Source organism: Orbicella franksi, chromosome 15, assembly GCF_964199315.1.
Source record: "Orbicella franksi chromosome 15, jaOrbFran1.1, whole genome shotgun sequence".
Taxonomy (NCBI): domain Eukaryota; kingdom Metazoa; phylum Cnidaria; class Anthozoa; order Scleractinia; family Merulinidae; genus Orbicella; species Orbicella franksi.
Window position 1 is genome coordinate 2,958,550 of NC_138159.1, and position 18,347 is coordinate 2,976,896.

Genomic DNA, 18,347 nt, shown 5'->3' on the forward strand with positions numbered 1-18,347 from the left:
TCTATAATTTGGACAGTATTTAACTCAATTCGAGATAAATATATACCTCCTGAAGGCCCGCATTCATGGCATTGGAAAGTATTCGCGACTCTCTTTGTCCGCCATCTTGAATCTCTTGGTTTGTTGTGAAACACAACACTCCAACCAAAACACGCATTCTCATTGGTTGAAACGTGAGTTTCGTGAGATCGCAGCCGTCGTAATATATCGGGATATTCCGGACTGAACAAAGAGGTTTGACCTTAAATGGTGAGATGTGCAAGTTCAAGATGCCCCAGTTAGAATTCATGGGAAACCTATTGTCTACACGGGGTATTTTACCAACAGAATCCAAAGTTGAAGCAGTAGTCAACGCCAGAGAACCTGGGTCTGTAGCAGAAGTGAGAAGTTTTATGGGACTCGTGAATTTCAGTGCAAAATTCATTTCAAATCTGGCTACAGCTGCAGAACCACTTCAACAACTGACACGAAAAGGTGTACCATTCAAATGGGGTGAGAAGCAACAAGAAGCGTTCAAAGCTTTGAAGGAAACACTAGCAAGTGCTGAAACATTAGCTTACTACTACAAGGATGCCAAAACAAGAGTCATTGCTGTCAAGTCCGGTCGGACTGGGCGCTGTTCTTGTTCAAGAACGAAATGGCAATTGGAGACCAGTCTACTCAGTACGCAAGCAGAAGTCTAACAGCAGTTGAAAGAAGATATTCTCAAACAGAAAGAGAAGTTCTGGCTCTAGTCTGGGCCTGTGAAAGGTTCCATGTTTATCTATATGGAAAACATTTTGAGTTGGAAACTGATCGTAAACCACTTGAAGTGATCTATTCAAGTAAATCTCAGCCCTCTGCGAGAATTGAAAGATGGGTCTTACAACTTTAACCATATGAGTTTACAGTGATGTATCGTCCAGGCCCACAGAACATAGCTGATGCTTTGTCTCGCCTAGCCCAAGAAGTCCCAAATGAAAGCAAGGATGTGGTAGAAGAATACATTCGGTATGTTGCAGAGAATGCAGCCCCCAGAGCCATACCTATCCAAGCAATTGAAGAAGCATCTGCTGAAGATGAAGAAATTGCAGTGTTAAGGAAGTGTGTTCAGACCAATGATTGGATTGTCGGTGAGCCAGCTTTTAAAGCTGTGAGAAACGAGTTAACTGTGCTAGGATAGTTAGTGTTGAGAGGAACTAGATTAGTCCTTCCGAAGAAACTTCGTAAGCAAGTACTGGACCTGGCACATGAAGGCCATCAAGGGATCGTTAAGACCAAGCAAAGACTCCGTACCAAGGTATGGTGGCCCGGTATAGACCGCCAAGCAGAACAGAGGTGCAGAACATGTCATGGTTGCCAGCTTGTTGGTAAACCGTCGCCCCCAGAACCATTGAAGAGATCGTCAAGCAGAACAGAGGTGCAGAACATGTCATGGTTGCCAGCTTGTTGGTACACCGTTGCCCCCAGAACCATTGAAGAGAACAGAACTGCCTACACAGCCATGGCAAGACCTCGCAGCGGATCTGCTAACACCCCTTCCAACGGGTGAATATCTACTGGTGGTTGGTGATTTTTTTAGTCGATTCTTCGAAGTAGCTGTAACCAAATCTGGCAAAATGGTTAGCTGTCTGGAAGCAATGTTTGCTACTCATGGACTGTCGCTGTCAATAAAAACAGACAAGTTGAACGGTCCACAATTTGTGTCAGAAGAATTTGAAGCCTACCTCAAAGACAACAACATCGAACACAGAACATCGACTCCATTGTGGCCGCGAGCCAACGGTGAGGTAGAGAGACAAAATAGGAGTCTGCTGAAAGCTATGCGTGTTGCGCACAGCGAGGGACGTGACCGGCAAAAGGAATTGCAGAAATTCTTGCTCGGTCACAGAAGCAAACAACACAAAACTACTGGAGTGAGTCCTGCTAAATTGTTATTTGGAAGAGAGATTCGTTCAAAGCTCCCAGGTGTGGAAGAGCTGCGCTCAGCTAGTAATGACATTGAAGTCTTGGACAGAGATCGTGAAAGAAAGCAAAAGGGCAAAGACTATGCTGATAATTTCAGAGGTGTTTGTGAGTCTAACCTGAAAGAGGGAGACAAAGTTCTTCCTCAGAAACCGAAGTCAGACAAGCTCTCAGTATTATTTGAAGCCACACCTTATGAGGTGGTCAACAAACAAAGAAGTCATGTGGAAATTAAGTCTCCTGCTGGCGTCCACTACAAAAGAAATGTTACTCACCTACAGAAGAATGACGAGGATAAATCACAAGAGACAGCAGCCAGCAATCCTAAATGGACATTGTCAAAAGACCCAGAAACTAGTCAGAAAGAGGAACCAAGAATTTCAACTCAGCATTATGCGTTGCGGCCCAGGCGCAATCGTCAACCTGAGAGGCTAAAAGATTATGAACTCGGTTAAGACTTTGTTTACAGGATGGACAGTTCTTGAGAAGGACATTTCACTTTTATAAATATGTCATTTTTGTATTGATTTCAGTCTTGGACATTGGAGCACTTTTCTTTGAGTTAGTAGCCATTTAGAAACGGTTATAGTATGTAATGTTATTTTGTTTAAAAATCTGGACTGGACAATTTATTTTAAAAAAAGGGAGAGATTGTAGTATCGATGATGTAATCGTGTACGGCCGAAATGAATTATGGGTGATTAAAAGCACATGGTCAAGTGTCGAGTTGAATCGGTATTGCGTGTACTTATTTTGGTTAAATCCGGATGTTTCACTGACCGTGAAACACTACAGTCACCAGCCCTCCCTTCTCACATATCCAACCCTCCCCTCTCCTGCCCTCCTTCAAAATTTGGATCTGTTAAGAATCACTAGCTATTGGTCTCATAAAAACAACCACAACTGTCCTCAAAATTTACAACTGTTATTATGTAGCCATAGCTAAAACTGGTAGATAGATCAATCTATTATCTATTGAATAGATAACATATTTAAATTTTACATTTTAATTTTAGCATACACGTTCACAATTAAACGAGCCCCAGGCTCGCTGGTGAAATGTGTCTAAATAAAGTGCTTACTTACTTACTTACTTACTTACTTACTTACTTGAGTTAAGAAAATATTAACTTAATTACTATCATGAAACACTGACTGTTCCCAAACTTTTGAAATCACTTTCGCCATCCTTCTTCACTTGTATACTTGCTTTCAAATTCAAAGGAGAATTAACTTTAGAGACATATTTGTAAACAGAAGATAAGAAGGAAAAGGTCCTTGGAGTTAGCTCCCGACTCATGGGCAACGTGTTAGCAAAAATCCTTTGATCCATTGAGCCGGTTAGAGTAAATTTATAAGTACGATCAGTGCATACATTTGCTACTTCTAGCGCAAAGGAGAAAGTTTCATAATCCCTTCTCAAGAATAAGAGACAATTCAAATCCAAGTCTTTCACAGTTGTCTCTGAACCAAACATTTTACGTGGAACACCATTCTCAAACAGTACTCCATTCTTTGCACAGTAATTGCACATACATCTAATTAGTGTTTATTAAAAAAGAGCACATCACAACCTTAAAAATCAATAACACCAGCCAACATCTTACCTCCCACATACTGCTGTTGTATTGCGTCATTCATGTATCCAGCTGCAAATTCTGGCAGCCCTTTTTGATTATCTGCATTATCTTTGATATGACCTTCTTAATCAAGGCCCTCGCACTTACACCTGGTCAGCGGAAGCATGTACAAGTCTGCATATGTGCGGTTGGCAGGAACGACTGAGAATACGCCTGTTTGTAGGTGAAAAATCCTGAGAGTTCATTTTCTCAGGGTCGTGAAACTCATGAGAGCTTTGTGCAAATCACGTAGGATGAAGAGCCGCTTTTGATTTGTGAACAAGGCAGCCGTCCCTTGTGGTCCCAGCTTTTCTTTAACACCATCAGTAACAATCATGAAGAACGTTGGATCGAATAACTCTCTTCTACCTTCTTCTGTGTAACTAAACGGCGTCATTTTGTGGCCATGGTCTGAAAATATGATGGTAAGGGTGTCAGTAAAGCCTGCCAAGTTGCCATTTATGTTGATCATCCGCTTTCCAGTCATTTCATGTCCAGTGTTAAAATGCATGTACGACAGCAAAGGTTTTGCCTTTTCATCTTTTTGTAAAGCAGTGTACACCTTCGTTATGTAGTCCATGAAATACCAACTGAAAAACTGGCCATTGGAACACACCCTAGCAGGAGAATCATAGTGGTTTGTTCTGTCGTACCTGTTCACTACTGTGCTGGAAAAATGTGTCAAGCCATAGTGGTCAATTTTTTTCTTGACCAACGTTTCTTGTAATTCCTTCCACCCGTGGTGAAATAAAACACTGATGCTTTAAGGACACTATAACATCATTTCACTCAGCCCAAAACAGGGCTGTCAATAAGGGCCGTAACCAGTAGCATCTGTTACAGCCGAACATGTTTGATGGGCTCTTGTTGTTATGGGTGAACTTGGCTGTAGTTAATACAATTATCCCATGAAGTTACAAGTTTGTTATGGGCATGATAATCAAGGCTATACGTGAATCAAAACTTAATAACAGCCCTGCAAAGAAATAGTTCCAGTGAAAGGAAATGGAAATTATATGGATTCAAGAAATACGTACATACATACATACTTCATTCGTCCCAAAAGGGCTTTTCGGAATGAAGATAGGAACTATCAATAAATTAAATAAGCTGTGGAGTGTGCTTACACGTAGACCTTTTGTGTGATTTTCTGACCATTAAAGCAAATAATATTTGAATATTTTTGGAGATTGTTGGAAGGTTAAGTTTTAAAACTGTTTACAAAGATTGCTGAGTAGGGCTGGTCAATGAAGATGTGAAGGTGCTTTGTCTTTACACACCAACAAATTAATTTTGTCGAGTGTGCTATCAACATTTGGCCAAGGTTGGAGAGGAATAAACTCCGTCAAAAGAGAAGAATTTTTAAGTAGCCTTCTGGAAGCATTACTACCAAGGCCTTAATGTAGTTACTGCTTAGTACTTGCAGCGGAAGGCATGGTCCCCTAATGCTTAGCCGATCAAGCTGTATGGGTTCCGGCCCTAGCCAGGGTCACTGGATTGCGTTCTCAGGCAAGACACTTTACTCTCACAGTGCTTCCCTCCACTCAGGTGTATGAATGCTAGGCCAGGGGGATCAGAAATACTTGCTTAATGCTACGGAAACTGGGATAAGCTGCTGCAGTGATCTGGACCACATGGCTTGACACAGACCTTGGCATTATGTCTTTCTCATAGTCCCACAATATGTGTGTAGCGCTGCCCCTGCTGAGCACACAGCATGCTGATGATTCTAGGTTATAACCATGTCGCTTGTACATGTAGCTTTACCATTACTCACATATGACGCACTCACCTTGATTTGAACTCCGAGTCACTGGTTGGCACTACTCTTCTCTGAATATCTGTTAATGCACTTCGCCAAATGCGTACCAACAAAGGTCCTCTTGAAAGAGGGTCTGGTAGCCCCACTTCTGGGAGGTCCCATACACTAACTCTACGCCTGAAGGAGCCTTTGTGTTCTCCCCTGAGGCACTAATTTCATTGTAATCTGTAAATAAAATTTAAAATTACTCCTTCCCTTCCACATAGTTTCCTACATCACTTTGTAAATTTCTCCCTCATTACCAGTGATACAAATAACAGTTGGACAATGGACATCGTCTGAATGAACTTGTAAAATTACGTATTTAATGTCCAAACAAATCAGTAAATAATAATATATCATTAATATTATGTCTGGCCAAAACAGAGGTTTAAAAGCTGCTGCATCATAAAATTATTTCCAGCACTGAATTATACAACATTATTCCAGAGAAAGGATTGGACAGTGAAATAAATTAAAAGTTACAAAGCATACTGAACCCACCTTTGAGAACAACAGAAAAGAATGGCCTCAAGTTTTCGAATGTCTGTTGACCAATACTCTGGTCGAGTTCAAAATCCAGGGCGGAGGCCTTGATATTTGGATCCTCTGTAATCTTGCAAAGCGCCCCTATTGCTCTTGGAAGGGTTCGATAAAAATGCGGTCTGGATATAGAGTCAAGCATAATCACATTGATATTGATACCACTTCTGCTTTTGCCGTCTTCAACTTTCTTGAAAGTTGGTGGAAAGGTAAGCGCTTGGAAATTACTTCCACATCTTAAGATAAGAAAACTAAAACCCCTTTCCAGGTTCGTTTTGATGGCCCCTTGCACTTTAGCAGTGATTGTGTCCTTCGGTAATGGCTTCCAGTCACTGACAGCTTTATCCATCTCTGGATTGACGGAAGCAATTTGGATATCTGATGACCCACAAACTTTAGCGTCGCATGACAGTTTATTATCTCCTGACTCTGTTACTTGAAACGAACAGATATCTGGGTGATAAATCTCGTCACATTTCCAATCCTCAACATGCCCTGGCTGTCCATAAAGCTTAAGAATTAGCTCAGTACCAGCTTTGTCTGGCCTGAAAGAGAATTTGATGATAAATTAATGGGTTAAATATCAGTTACACACTTACCTAACACTTTGAGATTAAGTTTATCCTACATGTAGGATTAGAATCGTTCCACTATAAAGTTGATCTTAGGGGTAGGTTAATACCTGTGTGCTAACAACTTTACTTTACTTAATCTAAAGTGTACATGAGAGATAAATTTTATGGACCACTTAATAAACAACTTTACGAAAGTCACTGGGTATAAATCAAGAGCCATTCTTGTGAAGCAATTTTCAATATCACTAAATGAATATACTGAGCTACAAAAGTTGTTTGCCCTAGAAGCGTCAGGGTGCCACCGGCAACTAACTGTTACTAACTAACTCTTACTGGGCACCCAGGAATTCATGGTTAGGGACCTTTGGGATCCCAGTAATTTTTCTTAGACTACAGGCAAGAACCTGTGGCTGGGCTGAAATGTAAACTTCACCCGTACATACCTGTGAGGAATACATTTAAATGTTTCATTGATACTAGAGCTATTCTGAGTTAAAACTGTATTCTGTTAACCAAGATGCTGCTGTTGAAGGAGAGGGCTTTCGTTTCCTCCTGAAACAAAAGTGACTTGACGCTATTCATTATGAAATCGGAACAAAAAACCAAACGAGAAAGAGCATTAATAATTGTTGTTTTAATTAGATTGTGAAACTCCTGGTCATTATGATTAAGGTTAAGAAAATCGTAAATTATGTTTATATGTGGATGGGACCATGACAAGGTGTTTGCTTATTATGGGAGTTGTTCAACTGTGGTTTATATTTCTTGTGCATTCCCTTTGACAGTTGAATGAAGGCAAAGAGGCCTACTGGTTAGCGCGCGGGACTCCACATCGGGCACTCCAGGTTCAAACCCTGGTCAGAGTCAGTGTCATAGTCAGTGTAAAAGGTGTTAAGAGTCAAATGTGTTGTGTTCGATTCATGGGCAAGACACTTTAGTGTCAGTGCCTCTTTCCACCCAGCTGTAGAAAAATGGGTGCAGCAAGTTAAATGCAAGGTGTTAACACTGCAATGGACTGGTATCCCATTCAGGGGGGGGGGGGGGGGGGATAGCAATACTTCTGTCGCTTAATGCTAAATAAACCAGGATAAGCTCGCGGGCACTTGGCATAACACAGACTTAACCTTACTCCCTGACTAGCCCTTTGCACAACTTGGGACCTCTAAGTTTGAAAATCTACTGAATATATTTTGATTACAATCTTTCCCCAAAGGGTATACTTGGAACTTACAATGTATAACTCCAATCTGTGAATTTTCAACCTGATTGTTAAAACTGGTTAAGTTGAAGATATAAAATTCTTTTTCAAAGAACTGTGGAACCTGTGTGGAACTACTTGACCACTTGTGGAGCAAGTCGTCAAGTAGTACTTTTGCCTTGTTTACGAGAAGAACTTTGCTATTGGCGGTTTTTGGACTCATGGAAGGGATCAGTTCCCTGGAGAGATGAGAAGCATGTTGGTCTGTCCTTGTCTACGGATGCTTCCGACTATGGGTGGGGCTGTGTTCTCCACTTGCCTTCTGGCGAGCGGGCATTTAGAGACCATTGGTTTCCACAACAAAAAGAGCTCAATATTTCAACTTAAGAGATGCTAGCATTGGTTAACGCTTTGAAAGCTCCTCCCGCTACTATAAAAGATTGTAGGATAGATGTGGATGTAGATAGTCGTGTTCTGATTGATGCATGGGAGGGTCAGGGGAGCAAGAACTCCCCTCAGCTGAGTAAAGTAACTAAGGATCTTTTCTTCGAGTTATCAGAGCGCAACTTACAGCTTCCTTTAAGTCATGTAAAGTCTAGCAACAATCCTGCGGACGTTCCCTCTCGCCGGCTCTCAGGACTGGATTCAAGGTTATCAGATGAAACATGGAGTCTGGTAGAACAAACTTTTGGTGGAATTTCTGGCCACTCATTTGACCTTATGACATTAGACTCTAGTGCCGTAATTGGACGATCTGGTATTTGACTTCCACATTTTAATCCCTTTCTGAGTCCGGATTCTCGGGGCGTCAACTTATTTTCACTGAATGTACTGGAGACAGAGGATATGCTTAATCCTTACGTTTTGCCGCCGTTTGGTTTGGTGGGTCCGGTTTTAAAGTTCTTTTACAGTTGTCAAATTCCATTCACCATTATTGTTCCAGAGCTTTGTCTGTATCCGTATTGGTGGACTGAGCTAACAGCTCTCGAGTGTGAGTTTATGAATTTTTCGTCTCATCTTGCAACCCCTTGCAGCCTTGCCAGAAGATGTGATAGCGCTCTTAGTATGGAAATATCGTGGGGGTAAAGCGCGAGTTCATCTTCCGGCATGTCTACACCTTTCTAGTCAAAATGTTAATATGGGTTTTTGTGAACGCCCCAAGAGACTTGCCTGTGGAACGGTTGCTTTTTCTTTTTCTTCACATTTTTATTACTTTTGCACACATAAACAAAAAAAAGCTTTAAAAACGCAACAATAACACTAGCACTAGTTACATATTTTGACAAATCTAAAATTTGGGACGGTTGATGCTTTAATAGGAAAACTGCGAGCAATTTTTGCTGAACATACGAGAGTACGGAATGGCAGTCCATTTTGAACATTAGCAATCCGGCTGCGGATCGCTCGGTTAAAAGATGTTTGGCAGATACACGGGAGGAGCAGTTGAAAGCCAGAGTGGCTCCGCGTCAAGCCGAGCCTATTTTCCTGAGTGATTTGCTGATCCTAGCCCGTCATATTCATTCCCAAATATTACATTGTGCGACGTTAACTCCGAGTCAGATCTATATTTTCGCGAGAGATCAGGCAATGTTTTAAGTGCTATTTTTTGCTGGAAATCGTGCCGCTGATTTACTTTTGTCCAAGACAGTTGAGATTGTACGTTTTCCTGTTAAGTCAGGATTCCTTTTTAACCATTTTTGGATGCAAACGTGTTCGCATTTAAGAGAGGTTCCAATTTAACTATCTGTCCTGTTAGAGGGCTTGAGTTGTATTTTGATGTTTGTAAATCTTGAGGCCTTAAGCTATGTCCGGGTTTTTTTGTTGCGTTCTGTAACCAAATCTGGAAATATTTCACCTAAGCATTTGGATTCCGAAGCGGCTCATCCTACATTGAGTGTTTATACTACTTCACTGGGCGACCTATTATCTGGTGACCGTTATACTCTTCACGATTTTCGTAGTGGGGCGGCTGTTTCTTTTTCCTTGTCAGGGGTGAGCTTGCGTGAGATCATGGACCATGTTGGACAGAAGAATAGTTCGACAGCCTTGCGTTACATCAAATTAACGCAGGTGGTAAATCCTGCAGGTGTGGCTGCAAAGTTGGCAGATCTGAATGTCGAGATCGGAAAGACGTCAATGAGTCGTAATAATTTGAAGGGTTTTTCTCAGGCTTTTCGCGAGTAGTGTTTGTTTGGAAAGATTGAGGATTGGGAAGAGAGTTGAAATAAAGAGATGTTTCAAGAGAGAATCACTAGCTATATTAAGAATCACTAGCTATTGGTCTCATAAAAAAAATTGCAACTGTCCCCAACATTTACAACTGTTATGTAACCATAGCTAAAACTGGTAGATAGATCAACTTCAGACTGAGTCAAGAAAATATTAACTTAATTACTATCATGAAACACTGACTGTTCCCAACTTTTGAAATCACTTTCGCCATCCTTCTTCACTTGTATACTTGCTTTCAAATTCAAAGGAGAATTAACTTTAGAGACATATTTGTAAACAGATGTTAAGAAGGAAAAGGTCCTTGGAGTTAGCTCCCGACTCATGGGCAATGTGTTAGCAAAAATCCTTTGATCCATTGAGCCGGTTAGAGTAAATTTATAAGTACGATCAGTGCATACATTTGCTACTTCTAGCGTAAAGGAGAAAGTTTCATAATCCCTTCTCGAGAATAAGAGACAATTCAAATCGAAGTCTTTCACATTTGTCTCTGAACCAAGCATTTTACGTGGAACACCATTCTCAAACAGTACTCCATTCTTTGTTACATCTGTAATGCTCTCTTTGGCGCATCCACGGAGTTTGAGGTCAACTGATTTGTCAACGCATGGCTCAAACTTGCTATACCTCGTCTGCCATATAAAACTAAGAAAAAATACTTTTTGTTTTGGTTGAGCGAACTGCTTTATGGAGACTTTATAAACTTCATCTTCTTTATATTCATGTGGAGGGACCACATGTATGATTATAGTGGTCATGATGTAATCCCCTTGGAAACGCTTGATAACATTGGTAAATGTTTTTCCAACAAAGCGTTCAAAGTTTCCAAACCCAGATGTTTCATCTGTATCACCTGAAAGATGGAAAAATATTAAACCAATTTTTTATTGAGCTCAAGATGGAACACTTTTTCAACTATGTTTGGAGCTAATAATCACCATCGTTTGAGGTTCTTCTTTTAAGTTGTCACTCATTTCAGCTCTTTCTTTATCCACTCTCGCATTGGATTTAATATGGAAAAAATCTTCAAATTCCCAGGAAAGCAAGCGTTTCATTAGCACCATAGACTCTTCAAAGTATTCCATGATCATCACCAAATCAAATTCTCCTTCCAAAAAGGCAATGTACTCTTTGACTGCTGTGAAGTTCTGGTAGAACTGGTAATCTAAGCCAAAGTCAAACATCATGGGATTTCTGGCTAAAACTGATGATCGACTTGCGGTAATATTTTAGAATTTTTTTCCATTCCTAAGAAATGACTTTATAGATTTTGTTGGGTCGTTATCTAAACCAAAAACTTCACCTAATTCCACGTAGTTAAAAACTGATTCAAACTGGTCTACCGGGTCTGTGAGGATCGTAATGTACATGCTGGTGTCCTTTGGGAAGAGATGATATATGATTTTTTTATTGTATCTTGTATGACTGCACAGAAAATTTGATTGAATTCCATTGCGCGGCAAGGCATGTTTGAGGCGAAATCGATGAGGCCAGCCAACCATTGGGTCATTGCCGAGAACAAAAGAAAGATAATTAGAGTCGCCGTAAGGGAAGAAGATTTTAGCCACAGTGGATGATCCCTTTTTGTGTGTCTTGAGAAAGAGAACCTGTCCTATAGGAGCACACTTGCCAGCTGAGAGCAGCTTTAATATCCGTCTGGTTGTCTCGACTGTTAATTTGTGTCTGTGAAAAAAAAAACCACAGATTTTATTAGAAAGATCTTACAATGTTAATTATGACGACAACTAATCAACCTTGCAAAAAAGAAACAAAGAAAATGGTTCCAAATCTGCCAATCACAGCCAACAGCTGTGACATTTTGTACCCAGTGAAGTAAACTTCTGTTTCCTGAGAGGTCCACTAAGATGACTGATGGCAGAGAAACAGAAAACCAGTGATTGAGCAGAGTTTGTGAGTAGAAAATCTCTTTCTCCCCGTTCAGTTCTACTTTTTACAATATATTTTTATAGCGGCAAAGGATCGTATGCAAGGTCTTTTGCCACATCTCAGCTAATTGTATTGTCAGCTTCTTCCTCTTCATCTAGCAATGTCTTGATGTAACCTGCGGATTTGGAGGATTGTCTATTTCTTAAGTGTGTGAGGTATGCATTTTCTTTTCTAGTCATCTTTTCACATTTGTCCTTTATTTTTGCTGGCAAGTTTGGATTTAAAACAGGTGACTTAACATATTTGCTAGGATAAACTAATTGAAGGGTCAAAGTTCCGTTAAAGCACCTTTGATTCATCTCTTCGTTCATCCGATGAAAAGTTTTCAGGTCGTCATAAAACCCTTCCCTCTCCAGATTTATTTGGCGCCAAAATGTTCTGTTAAAGTGCTCGTACAATAACATATCTGCTTTTTTCCATCGTTTGATGTTCTCTTTTAAGTTGTCACTCATTTCAGCTCTTTCTTTATCCACTCTCGCATTGGATTCAATGTGAAAAAAATCTTCAAATTTCCAGCAAAGCAAGCATTTCATTAGCACCGTAGACTCTTCAAAGTACTCCATGATCTTGACCAAATCAAATTCTTTTTCCAAAAAGGCAATGTACTCTTTGACTGCTGTCACGTTCTGGTAAAACTGGTAATCTAAACCAAAGTCAAACATCATGGGATTTCTGGCTAAAACTGGTGATCGACTTGCGGTAATATTTTAAAATTTTATTCCATTCCTGAGAAATGACTTTATAGATTTTTTTGGGTCCTTGCCTAAGCCAAAAACTTCACCTATAAATTCCATGTAGTTAAAAACTGATTCAAACTGGTCTACCGGGTCTCTGAGGATCGTAATGTACATGCTGGTGTCCTTTGGGAAGAGATGATGCATGGATTTTTATTATATCTTGTATGAACTCCATTAAGATGACTGATGGCAGAGAAACACAAAACCAGTGATTGAGGAGAGTTTGTGAGTAACTGAAACACACAGAGCCACAACCTAATCTAAATAAAAATGTTCAAGTTTTCCCAACAGGAGTTGAGCCTAAGACTTGCATAGTGGTTGGACATTCTTCTGCAGAAGAACCTGGAATTCAGATTGAAACAGAGGATTATAGAAGTCATGGCGACTGCATTTAGGGGAAAGCTCCCTTTAATCAAGCCCTGACCCTGTCCCAACCCCTCAACCCCTTGCCCCATAAAAAAATCTACTGGCCAAGTCGCAAGGTGCAAATTATTAAACACTGTTCTGATTAATAATAAACCCTATGTGTGAAAAATTATTCCCAATCCTGCTTCTTACTTTTTGGATCATCTTCTGACTTCTGAAACCCACTGTCTACTTGTTTAACAACATCTGTATTGTTTTAGTGAAAAGCAGCAGCAACAGTATTGTAAAGTGTATGCAAACATAATGAAATACATTTAAAAAATACATCTGAGAGAATGCTTCTGATAGAATTCCTCATTCTAAAGCCGCAATTGAGAAATGACTGTATAGATTTGTTTGGGTCCTTGCCTAAGCCAAAAACTTCACCTATAAATTCACCTATAAAATTGGTGGCCTGAGCTAACAGCTCGCTCTTCAGCTAGAATTTGTCCCGGCTCACACGGTACTATGGGCGTTATTTTGGTCCCGTCTAAAGTAGGCTACAGTCCTGCCAAGTGTATGTTGACCCTTTGGGCGTGTAGAGTGTCTCGTTTTTGACTTGAATACGAAGTGACATTTATGTATCCTTTGTATTCTTTCAGCCGTCACCTCGGGTTCCTAAACTGTTTACTCCCTCAGTGGCTTGTCCCAAATGTTCCTACGCCAGCGATGGGTTTTTTTCGGTTTTCACGGTCAACAGTGTGGTTACGTACGGAACGATGTCCAAGAACACGGGACTGGAGGGCCATCTAAAAAATTTAAAGTTGATAAGAACGAAATTTCTGAACGCCTGGCTCAATTGTCTCAACAGCGAGGATCGTCGCGCTATGTGAAACAGAAGACTGCGTTCGAGTGTGAGTTTATGAATTTTTTGTCTCATCTTGCAACCCCTAAAACGCTTGCTTCAGCCTTGCGTGTTCACCTTCCAGAATGTCTACAGCTTTCTAGTCAAATGTCAGTATGAGTTCTTGTGGATGCCCCAAGAGACTTGCCTTTGGGACGGTTGATGCTTTAATAGGAAAACTTCGAGCAATTTTTGCTGAACATGGTAGAGGTACGGAATGGCAGTCGATTTTGAACATTGGCAATCCGGCTGCGGATCGCTCGGTTAAAAGATGTTTGGCAGATACACGGGAGGAGCAGTTGAAAGCCAGAGTGGTTCCACGTCAAGCCAAGCGTATTTTCCTGAGTGATTTGGTGATCCTAGCCCGTCATATTCATTCCCAAATATTACATTGTGCGACGTTAACTCCGAGTCAGATCTATATTTTCGCGAGAGATCAGGCAATGTTTTAAGTGCTATTTTTTGTTGGAAATCGTGCCGCTGATTTACTTTTGTCCAAGACAGTTGAGATTGTACGTTTTCCTGTTAAGTCAGGATTCCTTTTTAACCATTCAAACTGGTCTACTGGGTCTCTGAGGATCGTAATGTACATGCTGGTGTCCATTGGGAAGAGATGATATATGGTTTTTTTTATTGTATCTTGTATGACTGCACAGAAAATTTGGTGTAATTCCATTGCGCGGCAAGACATGTATGAGGGGAAATCGATGAGGCCAGCCAACCATTGGGTCATTGCCGAGAACAAAAGAAAGATAATTAGAGTCGCCGTAAGGGAAGAAGATTTTAGCCACAGTGGATAATCCTGTTTTGTGTGTCTTGAGAAAGAGAACCTATCCTATAGGAGCACTCTTGTCAGCTGAGAGCAGCTTTAATATCCGTCTGGTTGTCTCAACTGTTAATTTGTGTCTGTGAAAAAAAACCCACAGATTTTATTAGAAAGATCTTACAATGTTAATTATGACGACAACTAATCAACCTTGCAAAAAAGAAACAAAGAAAATGGTTCCAAATCTGCCAATCACAGCCAACAGCTGTGACATTTTGTACCCAGTGAAGTAAACTTCTGTTTCCTGAGAGGTCCACTAAGATGACTGATGGCAGAGAAACACAAACCCAGTGATTGAGCAGAGTTTGTGAGTAGAAAATCTCTTCCCCCCCGTTCAGTTCTACTTTTTACAATATATTTTTATAGCGGCAAAGGATCGTATGCAAGTTCTTTTGCCACATCTCAGCTAATTATATTGTCAGCTTCTTCCTCTTCATCTAGCAATGTCTTGATGTAACCTGCGGATTTGGAGGATTGTCTATTTCTTAAGTGTGTGAGGTATGCATTTTCTTTTCTAGTCATCTTTTCACATTTGTCCTTTATTTCTGCTGGCAAGTTTGGATTTAAAACAGGTGACTTAACATATTTGCTAGGATAAACTAATTGAAGGGTCAAAGTTCCGTTAAAGCACCTTTGATTCATCTCTTCATTCATCCGATGAAAAGTTTTCAGGTCGTCATAAAACCCTTCCCTCTCCAGATTTATTTGGCGCCAAAATGTTCTGTTAAAGTGCTCGTACAATAACATATCTGCTTTGTTCCATCGTTTGATGTTCTCTTTTAAGTTGTCACTGATTTCAGCTCTTCCTTTATGCACTCTCGCATTGGATTCAATGTGAAAAAAATCTTCAAATTTCCAGGAAAGCAAGCATTTCATTAGCACCGTAGACTCTTCAAAGTACTCCATGATCTTGACCAAATCAAATTCTTTTTCCAAAAAGGCAATGTACTCTTTGACTGCTGTCAAGTTCTGGTAAAACTGGTAATCTAAACCAAAGTCAAACATCATGGGATTTCTGGCTAAAACTGGTGATCGACTTGCGGTAATATTTTAAAATTTTATTCCATTCCTGAGAAATGACTTTATAGATTTTTTTGGGTCCTTGCCTAAGCCAAAAACTTCACCTATAAATTCCATGTAGTTAAAAACTGATTCAAACTGGTCTACCGGGTCTCTGAGGATCGTAATGTACATGCTGGTGTCCTTTGGGAAGAGATCATGCATGGCTTTTTTTTATTGTATCTTGTATGAACTCCATTAAGATGACTGATGGCAGAGAAACACAAAACCAGTGATTGAGGAGAGTTTGTGAGTAACTGAAACACACAGAGCCACAACCTAATCTAAATAAAAATGTTCAAGTTCTCCCAACAGGAGTTGAGCCTATGACTTGCATACTGGTTGGACATTCTTCTGCAGAAGAACCTGGAATTCAGATTGAAACAGAGGGTTATAGAAGTCATGGCGACTGCATTTGGGGGAAAGCTCCCTTTAATCAAGCCCTGACCCTGTCCCAACCCCTCAACCCCTTGCCCCATAAAAAAATCTACTGGCCAAGTCGCAAGGTGCAAATTATTAAACACTGTTCTGATTAATAATAAACCCTATGTGTGAAAAATTATTCCCAATCCTGCTTCTTACTTTTTGGATCATCTTCTGACTTCTGAAACCCACTGTCTACTTGTTTAACAACATCTGTATTGTTTTAGTGAAAAGCAGCAGCAACAGTATTGTAAAGTGTATGCAAACATAATGAAATACATTTAAAAAATACATCTGAGAGAATGCTTCTGATAGAATTCCTCATTCTAAAGCCGCAATTGAGAAATGACTGTATAGATTTGTTTGGGTCCTTGCCTAAGCCAAAAACTTCACCTATAAATTCACCTATAAAATTGGTGGCCTGAGCTAACAGCTCGCTCTTCAGCTAGAATTTGTCCCGGCTCACACGGTACTATGGGCGTTATTTTGGTCCCGTCTAAAGTAGGCTACAGTCCTGCCAAGTGTATGTTGACCCTTTGGGCGTGTAGAGTGTCTCGTTTTTGACTTGAATACGAAGTGACATTTATGTATCCTTTGTATTCTTTCAGCCGTCACCTCGGGTTCCTAAACTGTTTACTCCCTCAGTGGCTTGTCCCAAATGTTCCTACGCCAGCGATGGGTTTTTTTCGGTTTTCACGGTCAACAGTGTGGTTACGTACGGAACGATGTCCAAGAACACGGGACTGGAGGGCCATCTAAAAAATTTAAAGTTGATAAGAACGAAATTTCTGAACGCCTGGCTCAATTGTCTCAACAGCGAGGATCGTCGCGCTATGTGAAACAGAAGACTGCGTTCGAGTGTGAGTTTATGAATTTTTTGTCTCATCTTGCAACCCGTGAAACGCTTGCTTCAGCCTTGCGTGTTCACCTTCCAGAATGTCTACACCTTTCTAGTCAAAATGTCAGTATGAGTTCTTGTGGATGCCCCAAGAGACTTCCCTTTGGGACGGTTGATGCTTTAATAGGAAAACTTCGAGCAATTTTTGCTGAACATGGTAGAGGTACGGAATGGCAGTCGATTTTGAACATTGGCAATCCGGCTGCGGATCGCTCGGTTAAAAGATGTTTGGCAGATACACGGGAGGAGCAGTTGAAAGCCAGAGTGGTTCCACGTCAAGCCAAGCGTATTTTCCTGAGTGATTTGGTGATCCTAGCCCGTCATATTCATTCCCAAATATTACATTGTGCGACGTTAACTCCGAGTCAGATCTATATTTTCGCGAGAGATCAGGCAATGTTTTAAGTGCTATTTTTTGTTGGAGATCGTGCCGCTGATTTACTTTTGTCCAAGACAGTTGACATTTTACGTTTTCCTGATAATTCAGGATTCCTTTTTAACCATTTTTGGACGAACACATTAAGATCGGGGGATGCAAACGTGTTCGCACTTAAGAGAGGTTCCAGTTTAACTATCTGTCCTATTGGAGGGCTTGAGTTGTATTTTGATGTTTGTAAATCTTGAGGCATTAAGCTTTGTCCGGGTTTTTTGTTCCGTTTTGTAACCAAATCTGGAAATTTTTCACTAAGCATTTGGATTCTGAAGCGGCTCAGGCTAGATTGTGTGTATATACTACTTCACTGGGCGACCTATTATCTGGTGACCGTTATACTCTTCACGATTTTTGTAGTGGGGCGCCTGTTTCTTTAGCCTTGTCAGGGGTGAGCTTGCATGAGATCATGGACCATGTTGGATGGACGAATAGCTCGACAGCCTTGCATTACATGAAAATAAAGCAGGTGGTAAATCTTGCAGGTGCGGCTGCAAAGTTGGCAGATCTGGATGTCAAAATCTGAAGGACGTACATGAGCGAGCTGTATTGCATTATTGACTGTGTAGTATGTTGAGTCAGGCAACGGGCTTGGGGAAGGTCAGAGCGATGTCATGTCATGAAGAACAATACCCAGGGCAGAATATTACACAAACCAAACTGGACATTTGGTTTTTTGTACATGAGGTATATTCCGAGCCCTGGTTTAGATTAATCATTGTTTACTGCATATAAGAGTTCCTAAGGTGTCCAATCTAACTGTCATGAATTCACATTTTTGGTTTTTCATTTAAATGTATGCAAGCCCCTGTTCATAAAATCGATATCATTTTAAGCTAGTCTGCTCCAGGCTTTTGGTCAGTAACAAG

At 40.6% G+C, this 18,347-nt stretch overlaps 4 protein-coding genes and 2 pseudogenes across 4 annotated transcripts in view; 2 read left to right on the top strand and 4 right to left on the bottom strand.

Moving 5' to 3' along the window:
* LOC145469870 (uncharacterized) overlaps nt 1-3,212 on the top strand; it is an 89,653-nt gene extending 86,441 nt beyond the window's left edge. The window contains exon 2 of the mRNA XM_081453683.1: nt 3,020-3,212. The gene's annotated coding sequence lies outside the window, so the exon portion shown is untranslated. The remainder of the gene's footprint in view (nt 1-3,019) is intronic.
* LOC145470512 (uncharacterized) lies at nt 270-2,399 on the top strand. The gene is made up of 3 exons (XM_081454322.1): nt 270-603; nt 906-1,112; nt 1,450-2,399. The coding sequence occupies exons 1-3, from the start codon at nt 270-272 to the stop codon at nt 2,397-2,399; spliced, it is 1,491 nt and encodes a 496-aa protein (XP_081310448.1).
* On the bottom strand, nt 3,207-6,472 carry LOC145470513 (uncharacterized; annotated as a pseudogene).
* A 4,348-nt stretch (nt 6,473-10,820) lies between these two features.
* On the bottom strand, nt 10,821-11,727 carry LOC145470514 (galactose-3-O-sulfotransferase 2-like; annotated as a pseudogene).
* Nucleotides 11,728-11,915: 188 nt separating this feature from the next.
* On the bottom strand, nt 11,916-12,521 carry LOC145469871 (galactosylceramide sulfotransferase-like). Its single transcript, XM_081453684.1, has one exon. It carries the CDS (start codon nt 12,519-12,521, stop codon nt 11,916-11,918), a length of 606 nt encoding a protein of 201 aa, XP_081309810.1.
* Nucleotides 12,522-15,070: 2,549 nt separating this feature from the next.
* On the bottom strand, nt 15,071-15,676 carry LOC145469873 (galactosylceramide sulfotransferase-like). The gene has a single exon (XM_081453685.1). The coding sequence runs from the start codon at nt 15,674-15,676 to the stop codon at nt 15,071-15,073; it is 606 nt and encodes a 201-aa protein (XP_081309811.1).
* Between the last annotated feature and the right edge of the window lie 2,671 nt (nt 15,677-18,347).

Coding starts and splice junctions, on each gene's coding strand:
- LOC145469871 (XM_081453684.1), bottom strand. CDS start 12,521: ATGATGTTTGACTTTGGTTTAGATTACCAGTTTTACCAGAACGTGACA.
- LOC145469873 (XM_081453685.1), bottom strand. CDS start 15,676: ATGATGTTTGACTTTGGTTTAGATTACCAGTTTTACCAGAACTTGACA.
- LOC145470512 (XM_081454322.1), top strand. CDS start 270: ATGCCCCAGTTAGAATTCATGGGAAACCTATTGTCTACACGGGGTATT. Junction 604..905: donor AGTCATTGCTGTCAAGTCCG/GTCGGACTGGGC, acceptor TGTATCGTCCAG/GCCCACAGAACATAGCTGAT. Junction 1,113..1,449: donor GACCAATGATTGGATTGTCG/GTGAGCCAGCTT, acceptor CGTTGCCCCCAG/AACCATTGAAGAGAACAGAA.